This window comes from Ciconia boyciana, chromosome 7, assembly GCF_034638445.1.
Source record: "Ciconia boyciana chromosome 7, ASM3463844v1, whole genome shotgun sequence".
Taxonomy (NCBI): Eukaryota; Metazoa; Chordata; class Aves; order Ciconiiformes; family Ciconiidae; genus Ciconia; species Ciconia boyciana.
Window position 1 is genome coordinate 31789082 of NC_132940.1, and position 24881 is coordinate 31813962.

General features: G+C 40.0%; 1 protein-coding gene across 8 annotated transcripts in view; it reads right to left on the reverse strand.

Annotated features, from left to right (window-relative positions):
- The window catches only part of RASAL2 (RAS protein activator like 2), a 189470-nt gene that overhangs the window by 60037 nt on the left and 104552 nt on the right, over positions 1-24881 (reverse strand). Inside the window, exon 1 of one of the 8 annotated variants that reach the window (XM_072866626.1) lies at positions 19776-19988. The exons of the other annotated variants lie outside the window; for them this stretch is intronic. Coding sequence (XP_072722727.1) covers positions 19776-19788 — 13 coding nt within the window. The 5' untranslated portion in view covers positions 19789-19988. Of the gene's footprint in view, positions 1-19775; positions 19989-24881 lie in introns of those variants that run through there. 8 annotated transcript variants of the gene reach the window in all.

Consider the following 24881-nt stretch of genomic DNA (forward strand, 5'->3'; position numbering starts at 1 on the left):
AAGGATACAATTAAGGTAGGTCTCTTCTCACATCTCCATATTGCGCCACTCTCTACCCTTTGCAACACCAAAGCTTGTTTTGCTGGCCAGGAGGCAGGTTTGTATAAGACAGGTGCTACTTACTACTATGAGTAGTGGTGATGATTGACCTCCTTTGAAGGCAATCGTCTTGGTCACAGTGGCATAGCCTCAATGACCTCCAGTCTGGATGCAGCTCTCAGACTTGATCTGAATTTCCTATTGCTGGGTGCTCTGGCCACTTGAAATCCAAAACCTTGCTCTTGTGTGAATTTGTATTCTACTGTAAAGAGCTTTTTCTCAGAGTGGGAGAAGTAGAGATGAAACAAACCTCCTAGCTTTGCAGGACAGGGCTTGCTACTCTATCTCCATTTTTCCGAATCAGAAGTGGATTGGAGAAGGGTAGGAAAACCAATCAGGAACAAAGAAACATCCTCAGGCGTTAGAGTGAGAAGAATTAAGTTACTGAACTTGCAAATAAGGTCACAGAAACAGAGATTACAGGGGTGTCCATGATTTTGCAACGAGCAATGCAATGAAACTACTGTACAGCCTCAGTGGAACTTGCGTCAAGACTGCGGCACCTTCCAGACTGGGCTTGTGTCCTCCCAGGACTGGCAAGAACATCTCCAGATCTGAGTTCCTGCTTATGAAGTCCAGGAGGTGACTCTAAAGCAGTCCCAGAGACCTACCTGGAGATGCAAAAAAGGGGTAAGCAACGCTGGCAAGCATAACTCTTGTCTGTCATTACTCATAAGGGGCTGGTACTGGTCTCTGTCACGGTGAACAACAGATCAGACCATCTACTCCAGGCTGGCAGGTCCTACATTCCCATAAAGTCCTCAGCCTCATCACATTCTGCACACCAGCCTTTTATCAATTGTGACTTTTAGCAGTTCATAATAATCAATGAATCAAAAGTAACAATCAATAATCAAAATCACAATTTTATCAGTTGTGACTTTTAGCAGTTCATAATAACACATGGCTTAGCACTGACCAATTATCTGCTACAACATCCTTCGCTCTGATGTGCAACAAAGATCTGGATTTGTGAAAGGCTACATTTACCATCCACTGAAAAAATAAATTGTACTACTGACAAAAAATTAATTACTATTTCTTTCCCAAGACATAGATTCTGTTGAGTAAAAAAAAAAAAAAAATCCATCCTCCATTCTCCAAATACCTTTATTTGGTATCTTTGTGTTGTCTTTACTAGGAAGGGAGCAGACTGCTGGTGTATATTATCTACTGGTTAGGAAAATAAAAGAAAGATATAATAAGATTTCAGGGACTGGGACTTCCTTTTATTTTGCCTGCACACATCCTGATATGATGGCACCTTGGTCTGCGACTAGAGGGGATAGAGAATATGACTCATAAAAAGAATCAACTCAGTCTGCCTCTCAAGTCTAGCTTAATTACAGTCATTTGAAAAATACAAAACCAGTTCAATAAGACCAATTACCTATCCTGAACCAAGCGTTCCCAAAGACTGCCTCTCAGGTGCACTTCTGTTAAAATATCCCCAGCTGAAACAAAACAAAACCCCACCCAAATATTTTCACCCCCTTTATATCACTACCGTGGCACTTCCCATGAGAAAATGGTAATTGCTGCCAGTCAGAGCATTAGCTGAACAATCAAACAATCCTGCAATTAGCCTCTTGTCTGAAGGAAGGATCAATAAGCTACACATACTATACCCCTTTTTAAAGCAAAATTTGTCATTGTTTTAAATGTTGTAGCACTCATGCAGCAATAGTTACCACAGTGGACAAACAATCTAAATGTTTACTTTTTATCTATGCCATTTTAGAAATTCATCTGCCTGGACATGCTGTTATACATTTCAAATATGGTAATTCCTAGAGGCCTCTTACCGGGATGCAGCATGGCTAGACTAAGTACTGAACAGGCACCATTTCTGCCCCAAAGAGTTTACAGTCTTAACTTGAAACAAGGCACTACTAGAGTATGATAAACCCTACATGGGAGGCAGGAGGGAAGAAGTACATTAAGAAAATAAGACATGCAAATTAAGTAAGTTACCCCTTATGGGCCTCTGGGTAATTATTTATTTTTAAGATAAACTTATACTACAGTAATTACCCCCAGATAAATAACCAAATCCTAGGAGGTGAAAATAAAAGAGTATCTAGAAAGGATTTGGAAAAAAAATAATCTTTGTTATTGAAGATTTGTAAGAACAGGATAGACAAGTGTTTCTCTCAAAGATGACAGACAGAAGAGACCTACTGTGGATGTGGCAACGGGCTAGAAAGGACTAAAGGATTTCAAGGCCTCTTTGAGCGTTATTTTTACTCTGTCAAAATCCATAAGGCTAATTGGCCTTAACTACAAAATAAAAAAAAAAAAAACAAACAAAAAACCAGAATAAAAACCTGCAGCACTTGACTTTTTGTGACTTAGTATTTCTTTTACAAACACACTTAAAGAAATAATGGGCTCAAATCTAAGCTTGGAAGCGTTGGAGCACTTACAGGGTTGCTGTTGGCAGCTAGGTTTTGAAGATGTTATTCATAGATGTAACCACCAGTTGAGTGGTTTACTACAGAGACTAACAAACAGAGATTCAATATTTGTTTCACGGACAACAAGAACTACAGAGCTTGTTTCTTACTTTACAAAGACAGTACACTGAAACTTTTAGCTTGTAGGGCAGGAAAACAAACCAAAACAGAGATACTGCCTTTCTACTCTGCCACATTTTTATTCACTATTTTCATTGCAAGTTCCTGATCACCTACCACAGCACATGAATAACAAAGGTGCTTGTTTGACCCTGATGGTTTGGTCTCCTCCTATATGTGTATATTAAAAAAACAAAACAAAACAACCAAAACCATACATATATATGTCATTTAAAAAAAAAAAGTTTTATATGCATCAATGAATGTTCATCAAGTGGGAATATTCAGCTGGGCTGCTAATTCTAGTACTTTCATTCCAAATAAACTACTGTGTTGAGCCTATTAAAAATGGAGTATCTAATTCACTTTTAGAGCCTTTTAAAAATAAATAGATGTTTCAACAAGTAAAAAAATTCAACATGCTCCAAGGCAGTTTATGATGTATCAGTACAGCATATACATTGAGTAACATTATGGCATTCACAACTTCATTAAGACAGAAGAGACTATTTTTGTCTCATTGTCTCTTTAGGGTTGTTTCAGAGTGCTCATGTGACAGCACTAACGAGAAAGAGATCTTGCTGGATGCAGTCAGTATTTACTTATGGTTTCTTCTACCCTAGTGAAAATACATACCAGCTGACAAAATTAGAGGCAGTAATAAAAAGCAGAAAGATAGAAAGCATTAGGAGATATATAAGAAGGAAAAAGAAGAAGAAATGTCTGAACAGCATATTTCAGATGAATATTACCTAATGAAATAGGAAGCCTCATATAAAAAGAAATAAAAACATTAATGTTTTGTCTTGGAGTAAGCATTCTCTCTCATTTTGCTCACTTGGGGAGGCTTCAGATTTGGGCCCTATTCACAGACTGTCATAAAAATTTAACTAAATGCCTGTGTAAGAAGCTTAGGGTAAAGGCAAACTCAACCCCCCCTATCTGTTTTAAGTCCCAAAGTCCAAGTTTGTGTTCTGACTAAAATACATTATGCAGATTCTACAAGGTATAACTTATAGGGGAAAATTGAGATTTGCAGTGATAGCTTTTCCACATTTATCAAGGCAACTAGGCAGGGGGAAAAAAGCCACAAGAAGAAACATCAGAGGAACGCAACCAAGTCATAATATACTAAATTGCACAAAAACTACGAAGCCTGGAAAGGGAAATACAAAGGAAACTCTGCAAAGCTCACTTGCTATAGAACTCCATCATCAAACAACCTCTAGATACCAATTATGGTCCAAAACTCTCCCAGTCCATTAGCAGGGATTTTAAAAGAAGATACTGTGCTTTACTAGGGATTGAGTTGATCAGACAAGTCTTGCAAGATGATCCAGGTAAATACCAAAGATTTACAGACAGGTCATTCTGTTGGTGTTAGACACTTGCATTGTGCTGGCATATAGAAAAAGTGTAACCGAATTAGTGCCCAGTTCAGAAGGTGCATAGCAAGCAACCTAAATGACAGTTTAAGTCATTTAAAGTCACTTAAAAGACATTTAAGTCATTGATTCCTAAAGGACTTTACAGTCTGAAAGACAAGACCTAACATGCAAAGCAGATGAATACACAGAGGAGGCTAGAAGAAAGGGCAAGAATATCATAGAAGAGAATTTTTGGCTTTCAAGTACTGACTCTCAATTTCTTTTTGCAGAATGTTCTGAGGAAACTGTACATGGCATTTAGTGAATACAACATCAGCTGTTATTAGACTGATGCATTCGCTTTCAGGCGGAGGAACAAATCCTCCAGCTCTGCAAATGTGAGTCAGAAATGAAACAGATGCACGTCCCTAAAACTGTTCAACATATCCTCTGCATGATGTGCGTGGCCATACAAAATTTGGAATAGTTGCCCCTTTTTAACCTCCTCATGCATCAGCCTCTAAGGCCTCCTTTAATGGTTGACTCTATGCACAGCAATATAAATTGCCTGGACAACTGTGCCAACACAAAAGCAGACACAAGGAGCTACTGCATGTGACCTGGAGATGCTGATGTCCTCGTTAGTTCCTAATGATCTTGGACTGCCCCTGATAATTCAAATTACCTTGTGTTTGCTGCAGAGAGATTGCACATAGACAATTAACGCAGATCAGCTGATGCATGGTAACTTGTTCCCGCAATGTAATTTGTTTCAAGGCTTATGACTTAGACACACATTACTATGATACCAATATTTATTATCCTCATTATTAAACAACAGCCTTGAGCCATGGCTTTCAAAACCAACCTCTTTACTCTCTGCGAAAGGGCTGTGAATCGAGGCATTCTCTAAAAAGCGATCCTTTGCTCTGGTTATTGGGATATTATCACAAGTGACTGGCTCTTGGATGCATCAAAGCTCAACAGGTCTTCCCCATTCCTCTCAATGGGCCAGAAGGCTGCTCTAAGCTTCAGTACCTCTTGCTCGCTATAGCAGGATTTTGCCCCTGAGCAATAAGAATTATTGTTATGGACACACAAAAAGAAAAAATCCCAATGTACTGTAGACATCGAGGGATGTCACTGAACCTTAAATATGGCCCCAGAGTTAAGACACCATTTGGGAATTGGTATCTCTTTAAGATCAAAGAAAAAAAGATAATTTAAGTACTTGGAGACAAAAAATGCTACCTTAAATAGCTCAGCTTTGTGACACCCTTCAGACTCCAGGCTGAATAAATACTTCCTGGTGTTTCTGGGGTGAGATTTAGGAGACATCTTGAGGATCTCTTGGTTTGGAACAAAATGTGAATGCAGGCATACGTGTAAGGGGGGGAAATGGCAGTCTCTTGAAGAGCAGCACTGGTGCCCAGACCATTTATACTCTTGTCCCTGTTCATAGCTGGTGTGATATTCCCAAAGAAGGCCACACAGCACATAGCAATGAAATGTTAGCAAATCGAAATAGACTCTGTGGGAGTCCCTTATTTTCCTCCCACATTCTGTACTGTTCTGGACCTGCTAAGTAAGAGAACTGCTTACCATAGAGAGACTAGTGTAAACCCTATCTACTGAAAAGAGCACAGCCACACCAGGTACCTGCTTGTGGTCTGGAAGGAGGACAACAAAACTGGGGGAAAAATAGCATCTGGATTAGCTGTCACCTACTTGACTGACAGACAAAGAACCATAATGGTGACTACTGTATCTTGGTGGGGGGGTGAGGGAAAAAAAGATATTACAGCAGATATTATAACAAACATTTTTTAAACAGTCCATGGAAAGAAAAAGGGGCACACATATCAAGCAGCCTGTCTGAGCAACTCAGTACCTGGAAATTATCAAAATATAAAGAAAACAGATTGCATCCTGAGAACAACAGAAACCATTAATGAGTGAGATGGAATGATTTGTGGAGATGGGATTAAAAGAACAAAAACAAATAACAGTTTGACATAGCAACAGCTTGAAGGGAAAGACGAAACAATAATCAGCTTCTATGTGTGAATTCTTTTTAAAACATTTTCAACTTCTTACTGGTATTTACTCTGGACTATAAATGAAAGAATAGTTTCAATTTTCTACCTGAATGCAGTCAAACTAATGTGTAAGTATCCAGAAACAGAGCACAAGATTGTTTGATTGTGCTTCCTAGATTTAATTTCTAGGCTAGAGAAGTATCTGATCCTGTGGCTGAAATTTTTATTCTAAACGCAACTAAACACTTCTCTTAAGAAGAAAAACTTTCAGCAGTCTCCTCTGATTTATCTTACTACCATCACACAGTTGAGAAGTTAAGTTGTAGGCAAGCTGGCAGATATGAGTGGAAGCAGACTGAACACAGCGATCAGCTGGTCAAATGGCACAGAGAAGAAAAACAGACCAGTAAGTCACATTGTTTAGTCCAGAAACGATTTTCTGCATGGCACATGCCCATTTATACCTTGACCTTTGCCCAATGTGTTTGCAACTATTTTAAACAGATTGTAACCGAGTTTAATTAACAATTGCATACCACTTAAAAGCTTTTAAAAATAAATAAGGTCAGGTAATTGAAGGACTGAAGAAATTAAGCGCCAAGTAGTAAAGGCTTCCCAGTAAAGTGTTAAAAAAAAAAAATACAGTTAGTACCCTACCGTACCAAGAAACGAGAGAAGGCTTTTCTCATCTTCTGTGCTGCTATCCAGCCATTCGGCCACATCACCAGGAGAAAGAAGACTCATTCTCCAGCCAGAAAACTTTTCCATACAGAAAAAAATAAGTGAACGAAGCAGGGTAGGAAGGGTGGGGAGGAGCTGATGGTCTTGGGATTCCAGTACTCCAGTTATTGTCTACACTAACAACATGAGATTGTGATCCTGCCCTGTTCTCTCAACCCTACATCTGACAGCCCGTAGTGACAAAGCAGGCATGGGTGGGAGCAGTAAGTGGGATCTGTACTTGTCCCTTTGTGTCAGGTTTCAGTCCAAGCAGGAACAGAAAGAAGGCAAAAAAAGGGGAGCAGGGGAAACCGAGGTTTTAAAATCCAAAAGAGGTAGCAGGTTATGATAGAATCAGTTTAAGTAGAAAGAAGAAATAGGTCTCAGTGCTGAAGAAGCTCAAATAAGTCAGCACAATAGCTCATCAGCTAAGTGTAATATATCTCTATAATTCCTTATAGTGTTGGCTTTGTTTGTAGGCTCAGGTATTATGCTTTATGCTAAAAGAAAAAACAGCAAGCTTAGAGGCAATTTAAATACCCTCCCCATTACTGAAGAGCCTGCATTCCCCTGTTTACAAGCCCCTTCCTGCTCCAGCTATTATAACAGCATCCCAGCCTTTCTTACAATGAATTTGTTCATGCAATGGCAGGTTGATCAATCTGTGAATAGGAAGCTCCCACCCCTCCCTCTCCCCTCCTCCTGCATGGCGGCAGCATTGATCGGCAATAATGGAATCTGCTTCTGACTGCCAACAGCAGCATTAGAGAGAGGGGAACTGCTCCTCTTCATCAGCGCGAAGCAGCGGTCACAGCCCCGCTGGGCTTCAGCCTCAACTGCAACAGCGCAAATGAGAAAGAGGTAAGGAGAGAGCAGCATTCTTGGGGGTTCAAAGAAGTCATCAACACTAACGGTCGGTTATTTATTTAAAAAAAAGAAAAAGGAAATAATTCTGCTCTGTCTAGACAGCGAGCTTGCTCTGCACAGCTTTGCAGTGAAGACTTGTCATTGTGACTTTATGAAGGGTCACATTTAATTGTGCAGGATTTATAGCATATGATTTATTCTACACAAAAGAGCATTTTACAGGTTTACACATGCACGAGCAGAGACGAATCCCGGTAAGTGAGGGACTCCTGGGCCCCACAAATCAAAATTGCCTTTGTCCTCAGGGGATGGAGCTGATGCTCTGATCAAACTGCACTCTTTAAAGAGACAGCCACCTTTTGTTCACCATTTTCTGAACCTGTCTTTATTTTAAATAATTTATACAGTTGCCAATCCCTATTACAAACTAGGACACTTACTGACCACTGACTAAAACCCAAGCCAAAACAGCAACAACAAAAAGCCATTAGATCAGCAAAGCGAAGAATTAGATACCAACCAACAAATGAAGAAAAAAAGAGCTATCAAGTCCCAGCAGGGAAGAAAATTCCAATTACTAAGACAAACTGTAGCAAGTATTGTTTGTGCAGGACAGATATTTTCATAACACACCTGCCAAGCAGGGCAGATGCTATACAGAATTCACAATTAATGAGGGAACATGGGACAGACAGTTCAGGAGTGAGATACCACAGCAGCATGGAAGACTTAGCCAAGCAGTCCTCCTGTTCACACTGAAAAAGTTCATGCCTCCACCCCCAGTATGAACAGAGGGATAAAAAACCAGAAACATTTCCTACATAATATAAAATCCAACGATAGAAAGACATCAGATACTTTTCCCATCTATGCAAAAAATAGCTGACTTCTTAGGCAAAATGAGCTTTTCCAACAAATTTTACTCTGTGTGTGGGAGGATCACATTTTGTCCAACTTCTACAAGTAGAATCTTTTGAGTTAAGACTGTGCAAACTGATGACGTAAATCTACTTACAATGAGAATGGAATTAAAGTACTTTTAAAGAAAGGATTAGATAGCTATTTTCTTCTATCTGGTTGGTTAATATGAAACAAAAATTTTACCTCCTTCCTTTTAGTTTTCTGTGAAACAAATACGGTGCCCAAAACCACCTGACTATCCTTCCATTAAAAACTGGTTTAATGTGCAATATTAACTATCAACTCCATAAATAATAGGTTCTAGAGAGAACAAAGTTAAGAGTATTGATTTCCCATGAATGCTTACTGATTTTGCATCCTTTCTAGGAGTACTGATTGTGTACAGATCCTGTTTTCCTCCCTAGCTACCTCATCTTGTATCATAATTTAGCTTTATTTATCCCTTTCAAGGTATTATAATGTTCATGAAAACAGAAGTATATTAAATATAAAATATGAAACTGGCTTATTGGAGTATTTTAAAACATGGCAACATTAAAAATTTGTAAAAAAATGGAGGCAGAACTGGCAAAGACTTCAGTCAGGAAGATGTAACTAGGAACTGAAACGGCCAAGTTTTTCATATGCAGGCCACTCTTGTGCATTAACATTCCTGGGGCAACACACAGAGAGGGAAAAAACCTGCATAAATACTTCCCTACTACTTATCTCCTTTTTGTGTGGTTTAACAGGACACAATATCATGCAGGAAGCTTGTCTGCAATAGACTGTCAGAAGGTGGAGATATGCATCAGAACAAAAGCATGAATTGAAAAGTCCTTGTAAGAAAGTCAGTCACAAACACACCATTAGAAATGCAGGAAATTTAGTGATAGATAGATGTACAAGAACCACTGACATTTAGAAACACCAAATCCATCAAATTTAAAAGTAGAAATAATGATTACAATCATCTAACCTGACTTGAAACACCTTTAGAACATCACCCAGTGACTCTCATCCATTCATTGCATTTTTTCTAGTTGAACAAAGACACGTCTTCCAGAAAAAAGGACATCTGATTGTAAACAGACACTGCAAAGACATAGAGAGCCAGTCTGTTCCCCTTGGTAAGCCGTTCCAACGATTAACTCCACTCATGCTTAGCAATTTGCTCCTTAGTTCAAGAATGAATTTATCAAGCCTTATCTCCCAACCACTGGGCGCTGGTTGACATTTGTATGCTTTGATACTCTCCCTTATCAAGCTCTGGTATCAGAAATGTCCTCCCTACTTACATCCTTTGACTACCTAGTTTCAAACAATCACTTCAAAAATATCTTGAAACTCCTCTGTAGCATTGATTTTAATTTTTAAACCTTTTGGTGTGCAAGGAAGCCAGAGACTAAACTTGCTCCACAACTGCAGGGAGGGATGTAGTGCTAGTCTCCCACTAAAGCTTGCCACAGGCAGAAGAAACACTGTGAATAGCTTCTTAAATTTGTCTTTCTCCATCTTAAAGCAGGTCTTGTGCTCTAGAGCTTACCAAACGCTTTCAAAGTCTTGTCCAAATTTTCCAGGACAGCCAGTTTTTGAGATGCAAATACACATGAGAGGAATATTCAAAACATGACTAACTTGTTTTCATGCTGTGAGACCTACCTACACTAGAAAAAAGTCTGTTGAACCAATGCAAATACAGATACAAATTGCTCTATCAAACAGAGTGGAAGTATGCAAAGTGTGAAAATATAGAAAGGTAGGAAAGATCAGCAAAGTAGTAATAAAAAAAAAACCAAAATCAGGACTAAGCAGCAGCTAATCTCTGCCTTGAGAGACTGCTGTTTTCCAAAATTAGCACCAGTAGCTGTGCAGAACAGCAGGTGAAAACACGAGAAAACTCCTTCAAAGTGTTTGGGTTCATCTCCCTCACCCCTGAGTTCCAAAAGCAGACAAGTCCACAAGGCTGAAAATTAAACCAAGCCCTTATGTTTTGGAACCTCTTATATAAATGAATCATTTAAAACTTGTATACATCCCCAACTGGTAATTCTTTGCATTACCACCAGCGAATGAGCTTCTGCTCCTTTCTGCAGTTGTCAGAAATGTCACCCTCCTACAGTTATGATTTTGAAACTTAAGAAGCTAAGCAGCTTTGCCATCCCATGGATTTAAAAACTAGAATTCTTGATAGTGAAACTACACAGAAGCATGAGTGCTCAGATTTTTCTACAGGAGTTTTAGTAAATGATAATTCATAATATATGCAAATAATAGAGCACAGATGCCTTCTGATGCAGATGCTTTGTAAGCACAAAGTCATGGTAGTATTATAAATCATAAAGTATTAATGCTCTCTGCATGAGGCACTTTTAAGAAGAGGAAAAATGGATCTTGCACCAGGGACAGCCTCTGACGGACTGATTGATGGATATTGCTGTAGTCAGTAGATGATGTCTTCACAGCAATATATATCAGACATTGTACACCCCAGTCATTCTTATTAAAATGTTTTACAATTAATTTAGGAGTGAATAAAGACAGGATATTTGCACACTTGAAAAATGAAATGCTCCCTTCAGAACAGGGGCACAGTGGGTAGGGAGAGCACAAATTTTTTTCCCAAAAAGCAGGCAGGCCGAGACATATAAAACAGCTTGCTAAGGTTGCAGCACTAGTTAATCCACAAGAAACAATAAACATCCGCTTCTCCAACTTCTGGATCAATGTCATGTATACCAGACAACACTACTCACCTTTACACTTGTCCATTAGGAAATAGGAAAAGTTGAGTCATTTTGCCCCAGAAAAATGCCAAGCAGTAATAACTTTCCAATCCCATTCAATACCACAGCACAGAACAAGCAAGCTAGCTTGAAAATAAGTTTTCCAGACATCTAAAAATGTAAACTCTATATGCAAAAGGCTCTGTTTCCTGCATGAAATTATTTTAAATGCCTATCTATAATGAAAGTAATTTTCTTGGAGAAGCAGTATTACAATATAACAGCCTTCTAATCACACTATAATCTAGTTCAAGAGCATCCTGATGGACAAGGCTAAGTAACTCATTGTTTATTATGGAATAATGGTGGAAGGATTCACAATTATTTTGTGACATGAATAACTTTTTGGCTTAAGCTACATAAGCAAAATCAGCGTGTAATAACATGACACAATCTTGCGAACAAGCTATGACCAGCTGAACAGAATGATTCTATTGCAATATAAGTCAGTAACAGATTTACATCAGACATGAGAAGATGTGGATAGCCCTGTTGGAGCATGGAAAAGTACACAGAAAAAAAAGTGATGGACACCCAAGTCTCTCTTTAAGCCAGTCCATTCTGTTGTGGAAAGTGAAACTGCGCTGATGAAGTACCAGCCCACACATACGCATTATTGTCTAGTATTTTATCCTTTCAGATTGCTTAATGAAGTGATTTTAGCACAGTCAGTGATCTTTAGCACTCACTCTCAACAGCTCTCATCCAGCTGAAAATGACAACTTCTACGTGCCACAGCACTGATGCAATATTATTTTTTTACCAGGGTAATAGTTTCCCTTACTTTCCAGAGTGAACAGCACTATCCTTCCAAACCCAGCTGAGATCAGAGACGTTAACCTAGTGGTTACTCAGGAGGGAGGCAGAGCACAGAATTTCCTAGATAACAATTGCTGGAGCAGTGAGGAATCCAGGGGCAGTGAAAGCTGTGCCTGCTGACAGCCTGTAAAGATAAATAGGGACAGAAAGGCTCAAAATGAAGGTGAGAAAAACAACAAACCTTGAAGTTCTCTACTGTATAAAAATACAGGCAAGAGATCCCTTGTACAAGTGACATTTTAACTAATGTCAGGAAGCTATTTCCACACTTAGTTTTGACAAGGCATTGGAGACAAACAGGTCAGCAACTGAAATGAAAATTTAAACTAAACCCGAAGCGGCTAGCCTTTATGAAGCTCTTCCATGCCCACTGAGCCTGCCTAGCAAAATCATCTGGCCTCTTGGCTGGCTATTCATACTTCAGCTTTATGGAAACAGAGCAGCAAGACCCTAATACAAACACTTCAAAAATGGCTAAATATGTAAGCCTAGTCATGGGCCTCGCAGACAAAATTCACTTAAGTCAGTTTACCTGGACACAAAGAATGCCAACTTCTGTGCTGGTAAGTGTCTTATACTTCCCTTGCAATATAAAGATACATCTAACTGCCTATATGAATCTAATTAATGCTTCAAAATCTTTCCCACAATAGCAAGCTATGTCTTAAGAGACCTCCCATTACATTGTTTTCTTGGTGCATATGAACTATTTTGAGTATACACAAGATCTTAGAATTACAGACATGCTTTTCAGGTTAAAGAAAAAAAGCTGTCAGAAGCCTATGAAGCTGCTTGCTAAGGAGCTGAATTTTAAACTACTTTTAAAACACGTCTTCAATTTTTCCGTAATATTTTCCTCCTGAACATTCTAACACAACATAAACAAGGTGGCTTTTTTTAGAAGGATGTCTGCCCCACTTCACTCTCTAGATCCCAGTATTGTGTTTTCCTGGCAAAGCTGATGCAAGACTGTAATGCTGTAGGGGCTGGAGATGAATCCTTCATGCTGCTGACTGTACCTGCCCACAAAATTAAGTTTTGCTAAGTCCATACACACCTATGCCTTTTTCCTCCAGGATATATTAATAAATAGATGCTTGAGGAGAGCAGGAAGACTGGGAGTCAAACCATCAGTTGAAGATCAACAGAGTGAGTGAGACATGTACCTGCATCCACACCACAGAGAATGTCCACCACTGTATAAGGAAAGAAACTTGGCTCTATCTAGAGGCCTAAGAGGTAAGCACAGAACAAACCATCATGCTGCTCATGTACAACAAGAAAGGTACAGTCTGAAATTATCTTTAAAAAATTACTGTAATTGAAGAATAGGCAAATTACTGTGATTTTGGTTCTTGGGCATGTTAACCCTAAGTAAGCCAGTTCCAAAAATCAGAAGAACTAGCAATAGGAAAGTTTTACTACTATAGGTCAAACTGTCCTGTTATTGTTGTCCACTTTCCCATGGAAAAACACTTCGCCAATGTTACAAAACAGTGACCTAACCAGAAGCACTAAGAGCTCCGACACAAGTATTTCTGCTGGGGAGAACTGCTAGATTTTCAGAACTTCACAGATGAAGCAACCATGTTTTTTTTTCCTCATTTCCACACCAACTTAATTACATTTTTGTACTCAATCCAACTTCAGGTATCCTCAGCATAGCCAAGGGATTCGGCTAAGTTATGCTGCTAGCAGTATGGTAGTTTGTAAGTATCTATTAATGACTACTCTAAAAACATTAAGCTAATTTAATTCCAAATTAGGGCCAAGACATTATTTACAGAGTCATCCACTCTGGAGTGCCTTTCCAAACGGAGAGCCATATGCCTCATGTAAACAGACATCTTGCATTAAAGTATGAATACATCTAGCTATATATTTAATGAGCAGAATGTAAAGACTACTTAATTTCTGATGCTGGTATTCAGGCAATGACTTTTTTTCCCCAAGAATGTGTTCATGAAGAATACCTTCTATATTCTTTCCCTTCGACCAAAAGCATTGGGTGTTCAAAACAAAGAGCAGACTGAAAATGTCCTGAAAACACAGAGCTGCAAAAACAAAACAAACCCCACACTTTCCCAGATTTGCCAAGCACAAAGATTGATATGGAAGCCCTTGCTCAGTAACACTGTGAAAGTCACAGCTTGAAATGAATAGAGTCTCAAGCACTTCAATTTAAAAATGTATTTCTGAGCTAGCATCTCAGAAATTTTTGCTAGAAAATTTTTTGCTAGAAAAGTTATGTTAGTTCTAAAGTTATTTAGCATTAGAAATGTTACTTTAATGCTAAGACTGAAAGAAAAATTAAGCCGCCCAGAGAGGTGCCAAACCTTCAAGAATGGATGAAGAACATGAAAAAGATCAACATTCAGGGTCTGATCACCCGCCCACCAAGCCCAGTTATATCACCCACTTCACACATCTGAAGATCCAGCCTAGAAATCCAAGAGCTCTTCCATCTTTTAAAGTAGTATAAAAGAGGAATGGGGAGTGGTTTTTTGAACTTCGGTACTGTGAGGACTGAAATCACCAGTGTCTCAAGTGGTATCAGCATTACACTGTTTTTCTGAACAAGAATTTCCAAGAAATGCAAACTTCAAATATAAGTACAGCTTACACACAACCAAGACAAAAATTAACAAGAAAGAACTGTTTTTATAGAGCTACTGGAAGGAAAAGAGTGCAGAGCTACTGGAAGGAAAATAGCAAAAAACCAAATAAAAATATTTGCTGACAAAAAAAAAAAAGGGAAAAAAGAAAAAAAGGAGCACAACTTCCTTCCTTCTACCCCACAGACCTGCATCACCTACTAGTAGTCCTAGAAAAATCAACCTTTCCAAGCAAGGAAGCTTTGCTGGCTGTACTTCCAGGTCTACCAGGTATTAAGAAGAAGAAGAAAAAAGTAACTGCCCAGAAACCACACCGCAGGCAGGCAGTAAGCTGAAGCACCCACTCCTCCCTGCCCTGTCTCCTGTCTGTAAAGGCACAAGTCTTGCTTAAGCAGTTCAGGTACAGCACCACTGCTATTTTATGGATGACCTTAAGGGCCCTTCAGATTTTGTCTGTTCTAAATCATTATAAAGGTGCTTTATTAGAAAGACAGACAAGGAGAAGCACTTAACATATGCTGGATTTATCAGAAATCCTATTGGAACACCATGGAAAAAGTTATCTTTTAAATAATTCTTCCCAGTGCTTGTAAGGTAACTGATAGGGACAGGTACAGTACAAAGGGTCGGCAATCTGACAGGTTATTACTATCCTCAAGGACTCAACTGCTCAGTCCTTTGCACTTCAAGATGCTGACATGCTATGAATTGTCAGAAAGAGAAAACAAGCAAGCAGGTTTTTGGGGAAAGAGGACACCTTGCACTAAGCTGTTCTCCAAGTTGCTACTGGGACAGCAAAGCACGTCCCCATGAATGCTGCAGTCAGGCGTGGAAAAAGAAAACATTTTTTCTTGCTCACCCTGTAGGCTACATAGTTTGCACAACTCACGTCTTCACAAGTGCTGAATTTTGCCCAAATTCAGAAAAAAATGCAAGTGAAAATAACTGATTAAGGCAGTTTTGTTGGAATACTACCATCATTCACGTTGGTATCTATTGTTACTTTCTGACCTACTGTTTTTCCTTGGGCCTATACTCTCAACTGGAGCAGGGAAACAGCCAAGAATTATTTTTCTTATTTAGACTAAGTTATTTGGATGACATCTCCAACAAGCAAACAAACTAAAGAACAACTTAGTGAGGGTTAGGGTTCGGGTGGTGGTTGGTTTGGGTTTGGGTTTTTTTGCCTTCTATGACTAGACATGATCACATAGATAATAGAGAACTGCAATTTTGAGAAAAACAGTTTCAGATGAGAGAGAACTAAACATCTTATCATCCAGTCTGCAACATTCTGGTGCCATCAGAAGGTGTAAGACCCACACAGATGGCTTCAAAGTATTTTGGGAAGCGATTCAACATGATCAATATATGATATTCTACTGACCACATGATTTCTTAAGCTTCTGGTCAGATCATCTAGGAATTGCCACACCATCCCATCGAATTATTTACCCTCTTCATACAAGGTTTAGTACAAGGTAGCAGCTTTATGTAGCACTCCCACGATGAGTTCAACTTGCTTGTTTTCAGCACAAACTAAATACCAGCGATTCTTGCAGAGCAGGGTTGAGGGTGCTAAGCCAATAGGGAGCTTTACTCCACCCTGAGGTCACTGCTTGCTCCCTTTACATGTCAAGAAGGCGCAGCTTTGCTGACATCATCAGGTGGGAGTTGAACTCTCCTTGATTGGCACAGCGGCCCCCCCCCCCCCCCCGACTAATTCACAAGAACCTGCACCTCTAACACCAGATAACAAGACAGAGAACCACCAACAAAAAATGTTAGAGTCTAGTAGCCCGAAAGCATGCAGCTTGCACTTACCAGGTATGCAGCAGAAAAGCAGGAACATTCTGGAGAGCGAGTGGTCATGACCAGCAATATGATTTCCTACCCCTGCCTATGAATCATGTGGTCTCCCTCCCTCTTACTACTCAGTTCCACCTGTGTTTATAGGAATACTATGTTAATCTCTATGTAAGCATCAAAATAAGGCAACTGCAAAAGCCCAAGGTCCTTCCAAACACTATAGAGATCAGTACAAGAAAGGCAGTACATGGAGGGTTTTTTAAATCTGTTCCCAAATTAGGGACCAAATTTAGTGGCGAAGCAAGGAAACACAGCAAGGTAAGAGACTGTATAGTATAGGGAATATTTACAAGGACATACCAAGTCCTCCATCTTGTGGACATAGGCTTAATTTCTGACTGACGCAATATCTTAAAATTCTTCTTGGACGCTCTGGCAAGAGTTCCCCTGGAGAATATAGCCGACATTTTAGAGTGACCTTAGGACATACCAGGACAGGGCTTTAAAAGCATGAATGCTATGAAACCTGGCATTAGAATTATGCTGTATTTTGCACATTTGTTATTTTTCCTGTAGCCATTACTCCTGGAATAAAACAAATGTGGAGACAGTTACAGCCTCTATTCTAGAAAAAGGACCTGGCCTTCACAGTTTGAGTGTGACTGAGCTTGAGAATCTGACTGAAGCCTACTCCAAAAAGTATCAAAACAAGCAGGAAAATGAATGTAAAACCCAAATATTTTCAATCTCCTCTTTTCTAAGCCAGACTTGCATTTTTGAATGCTTGTGGTTGGCGTCGGTTTTGAAGGTTGCCCAGAGGCCTACTCTAAGCAAACGCATCAGCAGAGCTGTTTCACTTCTCTGGCAGGCATCCACATCACAACATTGCCCTCCTAAAGACCCTGCCGAGCATGCTACAGATGCAAGAGAAGAAAAATGCAATGTTGTGTGTCATCACAGCAGATCCACTGCCTGACTAAGGAGCAGCACTGTTCAGCTATGGAAGGAAACTCTATACAGACTCACTGTAGCTATTCGTAGCTGCCATCATCTGCTCAGATAACCAGCTATTACACAACTTCACAACCCAATTTCTGCAGTTATGTTTACCACGACAATTTTGGCATCATTTCCCATTAAATCCATAACATGTATCAGTCGAAGTCCGTTGACCATTTAACATGTGGAGAAGATACTGTTGAAATTGTAAGCACTGACTGTAGTTGCATCATTTGCTTGCTGACTTCTTGTGCAGATTTCCCTCTGCCTTACTAGAAGCAGTCATCCGTACATGTAGAAAATTAAATGGAAGGGGATCATTAGGTCTCCCTTCTGCCATTGGCCCACTTTCAAATCCCACCATTATTAGCTCTCCTAAAAAACTTTTGTGCTGTCTGATGCCAATTAGCCAAGAAATCTAGATAAAAGGAAGTATTCCCTTTGTGGAGAATTAAAGCTTTGAAAAGGTACGTACCTCTACAGGCTGGAAAATGAATCTGTCTCTTGATGCCAACGAGCCATTTACAAATGCTGTCCATACCCTGTATTTTGCTGCATCACAGAATTCTCCGACTTCCAATATTACATAGCTGGTGCAATATTTACTCCCAGATATCAGAAAATGGCAAGGAACAGGTCAAGCCTAAGTATATCAGAACGCCCCTTCCTCCTGCTTATATACAAATGAAGTTGATTTGTTCCCATGAGCTTTAAAGAGCCATGACAGATCTTTCTGACAGAAGTCACCTCAAGTATTCGTTACAATTACACCATTTTCCCCTCTCCACAGATTTTAGAGAGAGAAAGAGCGAGAGCACCCACTGAGTATCACATAAAGCTAGGCACAACATGAGGAATTTGCAGGAATGTAAGCTGCTGCTCACGTCTGCCTTCCAGAACTCCCCAGTATTGTATTTTTAATTCACTACCCTATTAACATGTTAATCGTATGAAAAAGCCCCAAAAAGAGACAGGAAATTCTAAAGGGTACCTCCTGGTAACCACCCCAAAATCACCTAAATGAAACTTGGAAGGGACCAGGATTGTGTTGCCTTGAGCTTTTCTGATTAGTTTGCCAAAAGTTTGCTTGTTTTTGAAAGAAACACATGTTTGTCCAAAAAAATATAAGGCAGAAGGTTTTCATTTTCTGATCCTGTAATTCAAAAGCAGCTGCAGGACAACCTCATTGGTTCAGGCTAACAAAAACAGTCTCTCCAAGTTAGCAAATTAGTATTCTCCCTGGTCCACAGATGAGGAAGAAAATGACTAAGAAGGACTTCATAATCAGTACCTATTAAAGGCTGTTTCCAAGGTAGAAAAAATTTAACTCAGGAGTTGCTGTTCCCAGTTTCCTTAGACAACATTTATTGCTTTCGTAGCTACAGAATACGTCAAAAGGCATGAAATTGAAATGCTTTCCAGTTTGCTATCACTTAACAATACATTTTAAGACAAAAGCTGCTAGAAAAGCAAGCAGCATTACTAAGGCAGTGCCCTTTATACTGAAAAGAAAACAAATCCTCTTGTTTTTATGAGCAACCTGTAGGATTCCCTGAACTGCTTTAATTTACCATTGCTTGCTGGAGGACAGGAAGCAAGGTTGGCAATATCATATGCTGAAAACATCACGCAATGCCAGCCACAAGTAAACACTGAAAAATATTCCCACAGTGTGCCCTTGAAGAATGATGTCTGGCCTTGTCCAGAAATCCAATGTCATATAAAAACATACTCATTTATGTTAGGTAAGTAAAGGCTTTTGGGAAGAGGGAGAAAAGTAATCCTAATGATTTAAGTAGCAATAAACTAGATTTTTAACTTTGAAAGCCATTACAAAACCTTGTTTCTCATCTTCGCATCTACATGATGTTTGAATACTGACACGTAATTTCTGTACCAGTGAGCAGAAAAGTACCAATAATCCACTTTTCCATTCATCACATTAAATCCATGTAAATACCTCTTTAAAAACCTGTGTATAAAACTGAAGTAATGAAGAGTTGATATATACATGCAACATGGAAAAAAAACCTGAAAGTTTCTAGTTGCTTTAAGTCTAGTCGCTTTAAATTTCCAGCAAAATACCTACGTGCCTCCTACCCAGTCCCACCTCACTGGAAATATTGCAGCAATACAGTCCCCTCTTTGCATGGACTGTGTCAGGAGGGATCTCTCTCACCTGTGAACTGCATTCTGCGGTAATCCTAATACCTCTACCATGGTCCTGCCACCATGCCAACCAGAAAGTCAGCGGAGCCTCTGCACACTTCTCTCCCGCGCTCTGTTTTCTCTGCCTCAGACGGTTTGGAATGCAGAAAAGCCAGAGCTGAAGCCCGTCAAGCGCAAGCCTCTCTATTCAGCTCCTTGGCTCGAGTTGAACAATAGCCACCCTTCGGTCACTCGCCTTCGCCTTCCCTCTCAGCGTATGGGATGCACGCCATCCTCCCTGCAAACGGCGACATAATCTACCCGGGATGGGTAGATACTTCATTTTTCCTGTCCCAAGGGAGGGTGGGGGAGCTGAGAGACAGCGCAAGCACTCAGGGTGGGGTGGAAGGGAGTGTGGGCAGGAGGAGACTCCTGTTAAGCAAAAACATGCCCGATGCTGAGAAAATTCAGGGATTTCAAGCAGCTGACTCCAAGTCTAAAATCAGCTACAGGGAAACTTAAGAGGCTGATATCACTGCATACACTGTCCAGACTACAAGAAGCCAGTCAAGATGAAAACATGGTTTTGTCAGCTGAACAAGGAACTATGTCTGAATGTGTCTGACAAAACTGCACTTTATTTGAAGATGTTTCCCCATTTCAAATGCTTCTACAGCTTAGGAAATACACAGTACCAAAAAAGCCCTGGAGAGTCACTTAAACAAACAATGAACTTTTTTCCCCCCTTTGTTTCCTGCACTGCCTTCCCCCCCCCCCCCACCTTTAAATTAAATCTAAGATCTATGGCTTTGAAAGCGAAATGGTGAAGTCTGATACCAAAAGCCTTTTCCTGAGTTCTGTTCTTTTTTATTTTAGAAGTGCCGAGAGCTGAACTTCCAGGTATAGCACTGCTCTAAAATAAAAAGACAAAAGCCACTGTAAGGCACAGAAGCAAAAACTTACAGAGTTTGGTTACTGCTGCCATCATAATGTCCCTTATACACTATAATGCCCCTGCTGAGAATAGCGTGTCAAGTTGAATCAGTTTAAAAGCTGATGGTTTGATTCCCAGCAGATCCCACCTGCCAGTCAGGGACCAGAGCAGACAAGCACACACACAAGAGGAATGCAAAGTTGTTCAGCCTGTTGCTAAACAGGCTAAAATTGCTCACAAAGAGCTAAGAGGCTGCATGCTCTCTCCTACCTTCTGCAGTCCTTGAGAGAGAGAGAGTGTGTGTGTGTATGGGTGAGCATACCTATTTTTACTCTAATTTTGCCACTTGTTTGCAACACAGTATTCTCTGATTCAGCCCTTTTTTCCTCTAATGCTACGCATCTCCTTTTTTCTCGCTAGGTTACTTAAGATGAGCTTCTGTACCTTCTCTTAGGCAACAACCTCGCACACCCTCACCGTGTTTCCCCTGGAAGAAACAGTAGCTTTGGTCACCCTACCCCCTGCCAAGGCTCACATGAGAAACCTGCGTGAAAAGCACAGCATAGCCCCTGGGAAAGAAACTCGTTGAATGTGTGCTTAAACAATACTGACTGCAAAATAAATAATAGAAAATTATAATTGCTCCCTTGCCCTCTAAAGCAAATCACTAAACTATACCAAGGGATCTTGCACCAAGATTAGCACTGGAACAGAACAGCAGCTCAAAAAACAGACACCCCCCAAACCCCCCTGTCACTAACAGCAGTATAACAAAATAAACAGTCCCTCTAAAAGACAAATTGGTTTGACCTGCTGCTTAGAAGTGCCTAATTACCGGAAACAGTAGGGCAAAACGGCCTCATGATCTCAGTTGAGCCAGATTCTGCGAAAAAGCAGTAAAAGCTTACAAGCAATCGCAATCTCCTCTCTCTCACCACCCTTGCTCCGCAAAAAACCCAAATACTATGGTAATTATATAGAACACTTAATTCCAGAGCACTGTACCAACTACATTTGCAGCACCACAGAAAAGCATCTCCCTCGAGGGTGGAGCAACATCAGACAATTCATGTATACCACAGGGCATGATAGAAAAGATGGAAAACGTAAGGACTGGGACATTAAAGTTAGCCATAAAGTTAGCCTGTACATCTCTTCAAAGACTTCTAAAAGAGTTAAAGAGTTCTAATGCTTTTATGGGCAAATCCTGGCTTTTTTCTTGCCCCCTTTTTTTTTTTTTTTAAAGTTTGTCTGATTACATTTCTGGTTTTTGTTTCCATGTTTTGCTTTTTCATTTCACATCATTTAGGAATCCTCTGGTTTTAAATCAGGTTCAAACAGAAGGGTTAAAACTTCAGATCCAGCTTTAAAATAAGGCCATAATCTGCCTGTTTCTTCCAAAGAAGCCATTTTTAGTGACTTGGGAAGGTTCTGTCCTGGTATTTACTTTTGTCAACCCTAAAACTTGCTGTACCAACCTCAAAATAAGATTTCTGAAGGAGCTGTCCAACTCAAGCAAATACACCTGCTGAAGACTTAGGAAGAGACAGTGAATTAGGAAGATATTTAAAAAAATATATATATATATCGGGGGGGGTGGGGGGGAAGGGCAAGCCATACCAGTACTTTGTAGTATTCTAGAAATCTACCCAGTTGCACAAATTCGAAATGCAATTTGCGAAGTCTAGGAATAAAAGTTGTTTCCAAAAGACTGTGACACTGAGTAAAGATTATCAAAACCCCCCTGATACTACCTGTGCCTCACCACATGACTTTTGTTCAAATAACCAATATTCTGACAAATGTAAGATTCTACTTCTTATTAAAAAAAAGGCCTGTTGAATTGGGAGAACAGGAGGTTGCCACCCAATAGCTCAAGAAAAATGTCAGTGCAATGAATTAACTAGTTCCTGGCCAGCTCTGTTCAGACTTGGCACGTTTACAGCTTCTGTCTCTGGAGGCGGCTGCTGAAGAAACCTATTAGCAGAGCAGAAGCACTAAAGCAGAACAGATAAAAAGAAAATAACCAAGAGTTGGATTTTTTAAAAAAAAAATCTTAATTTTTAAATCTTTACATTTTAAATTTTAAATGTAAATCCATTTTTTTTTTAGTATAAATCATTTACCACTAAAGGCGAGATGTCAACTTAAGGCCTATCTTCCTATGATCTATCTGAACTACTTAAAATTAGAAATACGTATGGGAACGCTCAGCTAGCAGAAGGTTTTTAAAATGCCAAATTATGCAGGGAGAGAAGCTACTAGAAAAATGATTTAATAAACATTCTCTTCATATATCCAGCATATTCGAGAGTAATTTATCTAAAAAACCAGTTGTCTCTATTTAGCAAAGTTTCCATTACTTAGTCTTATGCAAAGGACTCAGAAATTAATTTAAAAACTAAGCAACATCATTAGGTTTTCTAACCTCTTAGAGCACTGATAATCTAAATAAATTTATATTATTGTAGTATGAGTATGTGCTGAGTATGGCCTCTTTATCAGGAAAAAGTACTGAATTCAGCTCGCACGCCTGTATTGATCACGTTGCCACCAGAAGCGTGAGGGAGAAGTGACGTGACATGAGGATGGTATTTCAGTGCGGATCCTCTTTTTCCCACAAATATTGGGACCGACGGCAGCGTGGAGGAACGTGGCACTTTCCTTAGGTGCCCACATACCCAGAAACGGCACAGAGCGCCCCTGGCAGCTGCAGGCTCTCTGTGAGGAGAGGTCACAGCTGCCCCACGCCGGTTCCAGCTGGTGCCAACAGACCCTGGCATGGCATGGTCGAGGGGTCAGGAATGAAGGCGTGAAGTTGGAAAAGGGGGCGGGGGGGAAGGTGGTGTTTTAATTGGCAATAAATTAAATCAATTTTCCCCAAGTCAAGCCTGGTTTGCCTGTGACGGTGATTGGTAAGTGGTTTCGCTGTCGTTCTCTCAACCCACGAGCTTATTAATCTTATTTTCTCCCCCTATCCTTGTTGAGGGGGGTGAGAGCGGCTGGGTGGGCAGCCAGCAGCTGGCAAGGTCAACCCACCACCATATGCTTTACCAGGAGCAGAAATAAAATCTCTCTTCCAAAATTCAGAGTCTCTAAAATCCAACAAAAAACATTCCTTAAATCCTTCCTGTTTGCTCCTGGGTGGAACAGTCAGCACCTTACCCTCACTGTCAATGCAAGACCAGAGCACTAATCCGACTGATCAAAAGCAACCAGCCCCTGGAGGCTCCATTAGTGTTTCCCAGCCTTTAGACCAGCAATCCCCAACATCACCTGCAGCCAAAAGGTAATGAAGTTGACTGCAAAACCAAAGCATTCGTTATTTGCATGACAGTGTTATCTTTGGGTCAGCAAGGTTGGTGCTCTAGACTTTCCTGCTGCCGTTTTAGGCCATACATGCCACATAACAGTGGGAAAAGACCACTGGTGAGGAACAAATGAGATGACTGGAGTTTTCAATGGTCAGATTCTCACCTAAACTACATCCAGCTTGGATGAAAAAAAGGTTGCTAGTCAAGCAAATATTTGCAGTTCCATCAGAGATTAAAAAAAAGCAGAAAAACCTTCAGTTCTTCACTGGGTAATGCACAACATAAAGCAATCTCAAATATGCATCAAGAATTATTAGCTTGTAGCCAAAAGCACTTTACTGGACACCGAGTTGAATCTTAATGGACACTAATCACTGCTAGAACATATAGTCCTCTCCATCTCCAAGGCTTCTTTTGGGAATCGGGGATTTGCTTGCGACACAGAGGTGCCTGTTAGAAGACTTTCTGATGAACTCCAGTGGAGTTCAATAGCCCACTTTTCCTCTGTGGCTTTATTATTTTTCTTTTAAGTAAATTATGTCTCTGCTGTGCTGCCGAAACATTTTTGTCTGTTTTGCAGATAAAAATCACAGTTATAATTCCTTCCTCCCCTTGTGCTATGAAAGAGTGATCACTTTACAAAAGGGGTAGCAGGTTAGGAAAATATCCAGTACATGCTTGAATAAGTCTAATTTAATACCTAAGCCACTTCATAGATTATGAACCTTTTTTTTAATGCATCGACAAAAAGTAGTTCACCCACAGGAGGTGTGTCACTGCCCCAGTGAAGTGTAAATATCACAAGATAGCAGAGGAAATACTGAAAACTCTGCTTCTTTTATTTATTTTTTAAAAAACTCTACTTGTCTACTTCCCAGAGGTATTGTGG